Source organism: Loxodonta africana, chromosome 6, assembly GCF_030014295.1.
Source record: "Loxodonta africana isolate mLoxAfr1 chromosome 6, mLoxAfr1.hap2, whole genome shotgun sequence".
NCBI lineage: Eukaryota > Metazoa > Chordata > Mammalia > Proboscidea > Elephantidae > Loxodonta > Loxodonta africana.
The window spans coordinates 113,671,325-113,681,829 of NC_087347.1; the positions used below are offsets into that span (position 1 = coordinate 113,671,325).

General features: G+C 36.6%; 1 protein-coding gene across 2 annotated transcripts in view; it reads left to right on the top strand.

Annotated features, from left to right (window-relative positions):
- The window catches only part of DARS1 (aspartyl-tRNA synthetase 1), a 78,275-nt gene extending 70,770 nt beyond the window's left edge, over window positions 1–7,505 (top strand). For both annotated transcript variants that reach the window (XM_023542987.2, XM_023542990.2), the window contains exons 13-16: window positions 2,395–2,475; window positions 4,171–4,282; window positions 4,537–4,608; window positions 6,867–7,505. In XM_023542987.2, coding sequence (XP_023398755.2) covers window positions 2,395–2,475; window positions 4,171–4,282; window positions 4,537–4,608; window positions 6,867–6,958 — 357 coding nt within the window. In that variant the 3' untranslated portion in view covers window positions 6,959–7,505. The remainder of the gene's footprint in view (window positions 1–2,394; window positions 2,476–4,170; window positions 4,283–4,536; window positions 4,609–6,866) is intronic.
- The last annotated feature ends 3,000 nt before the right edge of the window (window positions 7,506–10,505 follow it).

Genomic DNA, 10,505 nt, shown 5'->3' on the forward strand with positions numbered 1-10,505 from the left:
GAAACTCCAAAACAGCAAACTTAGTATGGTTTTTTTTTTAGAAATTGTGTAGTGAAAACAGGTCTTGGGCTCCTCCTGCTGTTTGCACTCGAAACTTAAACTGCCTGTGGAACACAGATATCCCTGAAGTCTTATAATGTGAAGTTTATACTGGAAAAATGCTGTTTCAGTAGGCCAGTTCCAGTTTGTCAGCTCTGTTGACATTCTCTGTAATCTCAAGTTTTAGCAAAAATACTTAAAGTTAAAGACAGTTGAATTGTTACTGACTTTATAGTTACATCTAGGTCACATAGCATTCTTTACAGCAAAAATGTTATAACTTTATGTTAACGTTATATATTTCTTTCAACTGTAGTTTTCATTGGGAAGAAAAACTACCGAAATTTATTTAGGTATCTAAGGAAATTTTTAAATAGTTGGGAAGATATGGCAGACTTTTTGGTGATGAATATTGTAAAAGATGCCATTTCTTCCCAGAATAATTTATAGATTTAATGTAGTTTTACTTAAACTCAAAGGGACTTGGGATAATTGAACAAAACAGTTACGAAATACATCTTAAAGATTAAATGAGCCAGAATAGCCAAGGGAAAAAATGAAAATCAAAGATGTTTTGCATAATTTATGATGGAGGAGATATTAGAAAAAATTACATGTCCAGAAAAGAGAAGAATACATTTTTGCACTATGATTGAATAGTAAATAGCTCCTAAAAATATTACGTATTAGAAGAATTCATGACATCATGGCAAAATGCTTTAGGATACAGAGGTTACATTTAAAAAAACAGAATATTCAATTGTATATGCAGTGTGATTACAGTAATTTTTTTTTTTTTTTGTGCTTTTAAGTGAAAGCTTACAAATCAAGTCAGTCTCTCATACAAAAATATATATACACCTTGCTTCATACTCCTCGTTGCTCTCCCCCTAATGAGACAGCACAGTCCTTCCCTCCACTCTCTATTTTCGTGTCTATCCGGCCAGCTTCTGACCCTCTCTGCCCTTTCATCTCCCCTCCAGACAGGAGCTGCCCACACAGTCTCATGTGTCTACTTGATTGAAGAAGCTCACTCTTTACCAGTATCATTTTGTATCCCATAGTCCAGTCCGATCCCTGTCTGAAGAGTTGGCTTTGGGAATGGCTCCTGTCTTGGGCTAACAGAAGGTCTGGGGACCATGACCTCCAGGGTCCTCGTAGTCTCACTCAGACCATTAAGTCTGGTCTTTTCAGGAGGATTTGAGGTCTGCATCCCACTTTTCTCCTGCTCCATCAGGGATTTTCTGTTGTGTTCCCTGTCAGGGCAGTCATGGGTTGTAGCTGGACACCATCTAGTTCTTCTCGTCTCAGGCCGATGTAGTCTCTGGTTTATGTGGCCATTTCTGTTTCTCGGGTAATTTTTTTTTTTAATTGTGCTTTAAATGAAGGTTTACAGAGCAGATTAAGTTCTTATCAAACAAGTAATACACATACTATTTTGTGACATTGGTTGCCAATCCCACGACGTGTCAACACTCTCTCCTTCTTGACTTTGGATTCCCCATTTCCATTCGTCCAGCTTTCCTGTCCCCTTCTGCCTTCTAGTCTTTGACCCAGGTCTGGTGTGCCCATTTAATCTCATATACATGGTTGAGGTACATGTATTACTGTTTTATGGGCCTATCTAATCTTTGGCTGAAAGGTGAACCTCGGGAGTGACTTCAGTACTGAGTTAAAAGGGTGTCTGGGAGCCATACTCTCAGGGTTTCTCCAGTCTCTGTCAGACCAGTAAGTTGGGTCTCTTTTTGTGAATTGGAATTTTGTTCTACATTTTTTTCCAGCTCTGTCCAGGACCCTCTATTGTGATACCTGTCAGAGCAGTCGATGGTGGTAGCTGGGCACAGTCTAGCAGTGCTGGACTCAGTCTGGTGAAGGCTGTGGTAGTTGTGGTCCATTAGTCCTTTGGACTAATCTTTCCCTTGTGTCTTTGCTTTTCTTCATTATCCCTGCGGCAGTTGGAGTGAGACCAGTGGAGTATCTTAAATGGCCGCTCACAAGATTTTAAGATTTTAAGCTACTCACCAAAGTAGGATGTAGAACATTTTCTTTATAAACGGTGTTATGCCAGTTGAACCAGATGTCTCCTGAGGCCATGGTCCCCTGCCTTCGGCCCAGTAATTCCATTCCTCAGGGTGTTTGGATGGATATGTCTATGAAGCTTCTGTGACTTTGCCTTGGTCAGGCTGTGCTGATTTCCCCAGTATTGTGTACTGTCCTGCCCCTCACCAAAGTGATTACAGTAATTTTGAAGAACAAATGTTTATTAAAAGAGTGCAGGAAAATTATCAAAATGTTAATCTTGCTTGTATCAACCTTTTTTTTAATCTATTTTAATTGTATTTATTCTTTTTCTAGTATGATACAGATTTTTATATTCTTGATAAATATCCCTTGGCTGTAAGACCTTTCTATACCATGCCTGACCCAAGAAACCCTGTAAGTAATTGGTTTTAAATAGCCTGTTTTGGGAAAGGGGAAAACTTTATTGCACTGTATCAAATTTTATAATGGAATAATGATTTTTATTAATAATTTGCAGTTTTAATGGACACATTATTATACGTATTATTATTGGTTTCTTCTAATACAGATCAAAATGATACTCTGAAATTTGTATATTCTAGCAAATTTGTCCTGAAAACCTATATTAAAAATAATTTTCATGGGTTGTTTTTCTGAAGATTTATGAAGAAAGGGGGTTATGTAAATGATAAATTATACTTCCTGATTTGCAGACTTTATTAGTGAATCATTTTATCATTGACCTTGACCTGGGAATTCACATTCTGTCTTGGGAGTTAATAATCTAAATGATGTCTTGTTGCTTTTTACTGTTTTCCATTATAGTGGTTCCCAAACTTTAGTATCAGCATCACCTGGAGGGCTTTTTAAAATGCATGTTGCTGGGTTCTACCCCCAGAGTTTCTAATTCTGTAAGTCTGCGGGGAGGCCTGAGACTTGGCATTTCTAGTAAGTTCCCAGGTAATGCTGAGGCTGCTAGTCCAGGAATCACACTTTGAAAACCACTTTTTGTTTGTTTGTTTTTTGTTTTTTTTTTACTACTTTTATTAAGCTTCAAGTGAACGTTTACAAATCCAATCAGTCTGTCACATATAAGTTTACATACATCTCACTCCCTACTCCCACTTGCTCTCCCCCTCTTGAGTCAGCCCTTTCAGTCTCTCCTTTCTTGACAATTTTGCCGGCTTCCCTCTCTCTCTATCCTCCCATCCCCCCTCCAGGCAAGAGTTGCCAACACAATCTCAAGTGTCCACCTGATATAATTAGCTCACTCTTCATCAGCGTCTCTCTCCCACCCGCTGACCAGTCCCTTTCATTTCTGATGAGTTGTCTTCGGGGATGGTTCCTTTCCTGTGTCAACTGAAGGCCTGGGGAGCATGAAAACCACTTTTTATTGGAAAGGAGTCCTGGTGGTACAGTGGTTGAGTGCTAGGCTACTAACCAAAAAGTCAGTGGTTTGAACCTACCAGTAGCTCTGCAGGAGAAAGATGTGGCAGTCTGCTTCCGTAAAGATTACAGCCTTAGAAACCATATGGGACAGTTCTGATCTGTCCTATAGGGTCACTATGAGTCGGAATTGACTCAAGTGCAGTGGGTATTTTATTGGAAGACAAGGGAAGTAAGTTAGAACTGCTGTTACCTGACAGGTAACAGGTTAAGCTGGGGTAAACTGATTTTCAATTTACTTTCCTTAAAGAAATATATATTTTTTTTAATTTTAATTAAAAAGACTAATATCTGTTGATAATTTGAAGTTCCAAAAATGACCAAAAGACATATCACATTAAAAACATTTCAGATGATAAAGTGAAATAAGGATCAGCACTACTTCTCGGAAGTTAGATATGGCACTCTGATTTATTACTGCCTGGTGGGGGAGACAGGAAGCATGGAATCTGATGGAGGCAAGTGAGAGGTCGTGATCCAACCCTCAAAGAGTTTAATCCCGCTGTATAGAAACAACTTAGTAGGGTCATCGTAACAGCTTACATCATTAATTATAGGAGAAAATGTAGTTACTCTTCACTCGCGAGAATTTTTTTTCTGCCCATGTATGACCTGGAATGACAGCCACATGAAGACTGGTGGTTTTGTTTGTTTTCCCTGCAGAAACAGTCCAACTCTTACGATATGTTTATGAGAGGGGAAGAAATATTGTCAGGAGCTCAAAGAGTTCATGATCCTCAGCTGCTAACAGAGAGAGCCTTACATCATGGGATTGGTAAATAACTTAAATATATTTAGAAGAGTACCTACTCTGAAAAATAGCACTTTTTTTTTTTTTAAACTTTACAAAAATGCAGTCAGTTTCTTACCATCATTGAACAGTAATTGGGTTTGTAACTGTTTAAAGCTAAATAAGATGACAATTATGTACTTTTTAAAATAATTTTTTTTCTTGGTGAAAATATACACAGCAAAACATATACTAGTTCAACAGTTTCTACACATAACATGTTTTTTTGTTTGTTTTAGACTTAGAGAAAATTAAGGCTTACATCGATTCTTTCCGCTTTGGAGCACCTCCTCATGCCGGCGGAGGGATTGGTAATACCCTTTTAATATTACGTAATGCTGGTTTCCAGCCTAGATTCATTTGACAAAACAGTATTCAATTTGAACTAAATTTCTTCAGCATTAGAACTCAAAAGTAAATTTTGTATATTGTCATTGCTTACAGATAAGACCATAAATGCTGAATATATAACACAAACTTCAATTATAAGAATTTTTAAAAGTATAATGACTAAAACGAAAATTCTATTTCCAAGGGACAAAATGAACAGCTAACCTGTACGTTCTAAAATATACTGTAATAAAATTCTAGCCATTCTTTTTCTCGTAAGAGTTGAGAAGCAAAATGTCTTATAAATTGAGTATCCTATTTTCTCTCTGAATCCTTGAGCTCATTCAGATTAACCCAAATTAAAGCTCTCCCTTGAATTGAGCTAATTGAAGGGAGAGCTTTGATTTGAACTAATTTGCTAAATATTTTTATTGAAATGTATTATTTGATTGACATTTAGAAGCACTTGTAATATTTGATTGACATTTAGGACCACTTCTAAAATATATGTAATTTAAAATGAGTAAAGGTTTAACCAACTGAACTCTTGGATGTCCATATCAAAGACTCTTAAAAAATAATTCTGGATATGTAGGATTAGTTTTTGGTTTTTGAAGAATAGTATAGTCAATTCACGGCAGTTAGGTTCTATAAAGTCCCCAGAATACTGAATTAGGTTTTAACCAGCCCTGTTCAACCTCAGCTGGGAATTTTTTGCCTTTCAGTGCTGATGCATGTTTAAGACTGACCATAGCAAGAGTGCTTTTAGCAAATAGGTGAATTTGCAAATACAGAATCTGCAGCTAATGTGTATGTGTGTATATATATATATATATACAGAGTTTTAAATTAAAAGTTACAAAGAGTAAGCATTCACTTCCCTACTGGAAACCATTTTTTCCTGCTTACTTTTGGGAAGATAATCTTTACATATGCAAAAAAAAAAAACACATTTTGTTAAATATTTTTACACAAATTGTCGCATACTATATTCAGTACCTCACTTTTTTCACCTCATGTATTTTGCAGCTCATTCCATATCAATACATAAAGAGCTTTTTCATTGCTACGTAGAATCCATTGAAGGGGCACTCCATAATCTTGATAGCCAGCTTTCTACTGATGGATATGTAGGTTGTTAACCAGGCTTTTGTTATTACAAACAATGCTACATTGAATATATAGTTTAAATTTTAATGAGAAATTTAGGGCTGTTCTCTCGTATTCAGTAATACCTATTTTGCGTACATATTTTACCATCTTTTGGGATTGACAAGGAAAATTTTAACATTAATCATGAATAAGGACATTTGAATGGTGATAACGGGTTTGCGTGCTTGTTTTAGCCAAAAGAGAAATTTCAAAATACCACCTGTCTTTTGAGATGAAGATGGGACATAATTTTTTTTTTTAATGATTAGTTTTAAATTATATTACTATAATACAAGGTTCAAATTTACATCTGCAGATGTTTATTTGGTGGGCAATAGCAGTAGCAATGTTAATTCTCTTATTTATATTTCTGTCTTGGAGTTTAGATACATTCCTTAAAATCTTTAGAATTAAAAGTTGTTACTGTACGAAAATATTGTTTGATCTTGTCTTCTTTGTATGAGATGTTAGTCTTATAAAATTTTTGTGAAATAGGTAAATCAAAATGCATACAAAAGGCTTCATTTGCTGGTTCTGCTTTGCTGCTTAGGTTGTACTTGGTCTTAATTCAGTGTTTCCTGCTCTCAAAATATTTAGTGTAATAATTACTCTACAGCCTTTTGTGTTAGGGACCACCATATTGCCTGTCATTAGAATTGCAGTAAATTTCTGATACTTCTATTAATAAACTTCATATTACACTCATCTTATATGGATGGCCTGAAGTACGTAATTAGAATCTGGTATCATTTTAAAACATAATTTATCAAGTGGTTTGTTTTGCTTTTTATTGTTTAAATCATAAGTTTTGGACATTTACTTAGATTTTTGTGTATTTGTAGTTCACATTTCACAAAATCCATGCCACTTAATGATTTCTCATTTAGTCTTTCCCATGTGCAACGTAGTCTCTATTTCTGAATTGATAATCAAAACATTTGGTTTTGAGTAAACAAATACTAGAAGTCACTCTGCTTCCTAACAGGGAAAAGTATTTTGTTGAGCAATGATGTTATGTTGGTAGTTCCAAAGAAGACCCTGAGAGGCTTTCAGAAAAGGAATTAATGATCATTTTTATTTTCCCCAGGGCTGGAACGAGTGACTATGCTGTTTTTGGGATTACACAATGTCCGTCAAACCTCAATGTTCCCCCGTGATCCTAAACGACTCACGCCTTAAAACTTGTTTTTTATTCTTTCCAGTAACCTGCTATTGATCAGGCTGTACCTTAGGCACTTAGAATATACAGTAGAATAAATGTCTTCTCTAAAGTGCTACAGTTATTTCTGAATTAATTCAATGTAGGTTAATTTAAAAGAGAAGATTTTTATAACTTCAGACATCCTTCAGTAGGAAATGCTTCAACATTTTAATAAATTCATATGGTTATGCTGAAAATTCATATTCCATTACCACAGTAAATGTTAACAGTTTTAAATAGTTAAGATTATGCAATTTTTTTTTTCTTCTTTTTTACAGTTGCCACAGGATTGTGGTCTTAAATTTTCAACCTTTGAACTTATTTTTTTTAATTATGACATTGAAATAAGAACAATTGGAAAAGTATCTGAGATTTTTGTGAACATATAATTGGCTTCTCATGGAAAATTAGAATGTATCCAGAAATCATATAAAGCAGGTGAAAATACTGGCTAGAAAATATTCAATATAATATTGTTTTAAATTGTTATATTCCAAACGAGTTTCAATAAAATTTTAACACTAATTATACTTTGTCTTTGTGTAACTTCATGGCAGTCTTATTTTATAACTGGTTCTTGGCATTTATAATTTAGGAAAAGAAAAAAATGACTAGTTTATGTAAATGCTTAAAAACAAATGTCATTCTTAATGTATATTCTCATCAAGATATAAGTTCAGATCACTGTAAGGGTAGAGTCTTAAAACTGAAGGCATGGACTAGTTAATAGAGTTTGTTTCACATGGGTTAAAAATACTGTAGATTTTCTGCTTTGTTTTTAACTGGTTCTTCACAGATGTCACTAAGAAGCACTCCCATCTTCCCCACCAAAAAGGAATTTCTGTATAAGCATGAAAATTAGAACCATTTTCTTTCTAGATTTTCATATGTATTGCTGCTAATGTTAATTTTACAGTGACCCACAAGCAGTGGACAGAAATGCTAGTTTTTCCTACAGGAACAGTATAAACAATATGCAGAAAAATAAAAGAGAAAAATAGGAAGTTACCCCTGTAGCATAAGCACCTCCCCATTATTTTTGAAAGATAGAAGGAATGTTATTTTTTTTTTTTTTTCCATCTAGGTTATGAGCTCTGTGAAGGTAGAGACTCAATTTTTATGTATTTCTTTTATATCCTCCCAGAGTGTCTTAGGCACCCCAGAAATACTTAATGAATTTACACCACACCAGCAATAAAATGCACTACTACCCATCTTTTTCTATATCATGGAATCCCCAGGCTCTAAAGCAGTATAGTAATAATGGCCCAAGGGCTATTGTTCTCAAAATCATGGAATCATAGCTTCTTTCAAAATAAATGGTTTGTAAAGTCTTAGAATGATAATCTTTTTTTATTTCATTACTTTTATTATGAAGTATTTCGAACATGCCAACAAGAATGGAGCATAAGGCGGGGCCAAGATGGTGGAGTAGTCAGACACTTCCTGTGCTCCCTTGTACAATAAACACCAAAAAAAACATGTAAACCGATTATATATGACAGTCTAGGAGCCCTGAACATCAAAAGCAAAGTTGAGAAATTGGACTGAGTGGCAGGGGGAGGGAAAGATGGTTCAGAAGCAGTGAGGAGTTGTCAGACCTGGGAAGAACCAGTACCCTGCATGCCAGATCCACTGGCCCAAGCGCAGTGAGACTGTGATTGAGATGCATTTTGCACATCGGGAAAGACCAAGCAGTGCAGAGTCCACTCACACCTCTAGAATCAGAAAAAAGCAGCACGCAATCAGCAAAAGATGAGTACTTGTGTCTAATCTGCCACACAGAGCAAAAACCACCCCTTTGGGGAAAAATTCTCCCATTTACCTGACTCCTCCCCACTCTGCACCAGGTTCCGAGTCAGCTTCAGTGATAGGTGCTTTCCCTGGGTCAGAAGTAGGACCTGTCGTGTGCCCAGAACCATCCTCCCGGCCTTGGAAAAGGAACAAATTAACAAACTGGTAAAAATAATCTGCCGGCTCCCCTAAATCAAGAACTCAGGGCAGAAACTGCTCCTTTGCCTAGGCACAGGCATAAGGGCTCCACAGACTTCGAATAACTTTCACCCTTGCATAGACCTGTGTGGGCCCATTTCAAAAGAGTAGGCTCGTTAGCACAGCACAACAGGGTATATACTTGAAGTCTAACCAGTTGCTTCAGCTATATGGTGGAGAGGCAGGTTTGTGACATGTGACATTGCTCTGCCTATTAAGCAGGGTCTTCACCTACCCACATCAGGGCCCTGAGGACTGATAGTTCCACCCATGCTACCTAGCCACCCACAACCGGGGTCCAAGGATAAGTGGGTGCCCATAGTCCAGCTGCAGAACCCACCCACCTACACACTCTAGGGAACAGGGACAGGCTTTGCTTACACATTCTCAGGCAGTTGTTCAGCATGTGACCCCCTACTAAAGCCAGATACTTGTGCCTACACCAGTCATCCTTGCTCATCTAAGAGTGTAGGTGAGAGCCTACACCACACACTTCATAACTGACTACCTGGACACCTGAGCTGAATCCATACAAAAAAAGTAAACACTCCTGGGCTCGTATACCTAGTAGCAGCTCTAACACCCTGGCAACACACAAAGAGGCAGACCATGAAGGCCTCAGCAAACTCCCAAAACAAAGAATCAAGAAATCTAGATAAAGATAATTTCCTGGAAGTAATTACCAGAGGTAGAATACAAAAGATTAATATACAGAACTCTTCAGGAGATCAAGCAAGCCACAGAGCAAGCCAAGCAGCACATGGACAAAGCATTAGAGGCACTTAAGCAGATTAGAGAAAAGCATAATGACAAATTCAATAGGCTGCAATAATCCATAGAGAGACGCCAAACAGAAATCCAGAAGATCAATAAAATTTCAGAATTAGACAACTCTAGAAAGTCAGGAGCAGAATTGAGGAAATAGATGTCAGAATTAGTGAGATTGAAGATAAAGCACTTGATGCCAACATATTTGATGAAAAATCAGATAAAAAGAATTTTTAAAAATGAAGAAACCCTAAAAACTATATGGGACTCTGTCAAGAGGAATAGCCTATGAGTGACTGGAGTACCAGAACAGGGGGGATAATAGAAAATAAAGATAGAATTGTTAAAGATTTATTGGCAGAAAACTTCCTGGTGTTGTGAAACAGAAGATATCTATCCAAGATGCTCATCAAACTCCATGCAACGTAGATCCCAAAAGAAGGTAACCAAGACATTCTAATCAAACTTGCCAAAACCAAAGATTAAGAGAGAATTTTAAGAATAGCTAGGGATAAACAAAAACTCACCTACAAAGGAGATTCAATAAGGCTAAGCTTGTACTACTCAGCAGAAACCATGCGGGCTAGACGGCAATGGGATGACATATATAAAGCCTTGAAGGAAAAAAATGGCCAGCCAAGAACTATATATGCAGCAAAACTGTCTCTCAAATACGAAGGCAAAATTAACATTTCCACATAAGCAGAAGTTTAATTGTGGCTTGCAAAAACCAAGCCACAATTACAAGAAATACTAAAGGGAGTC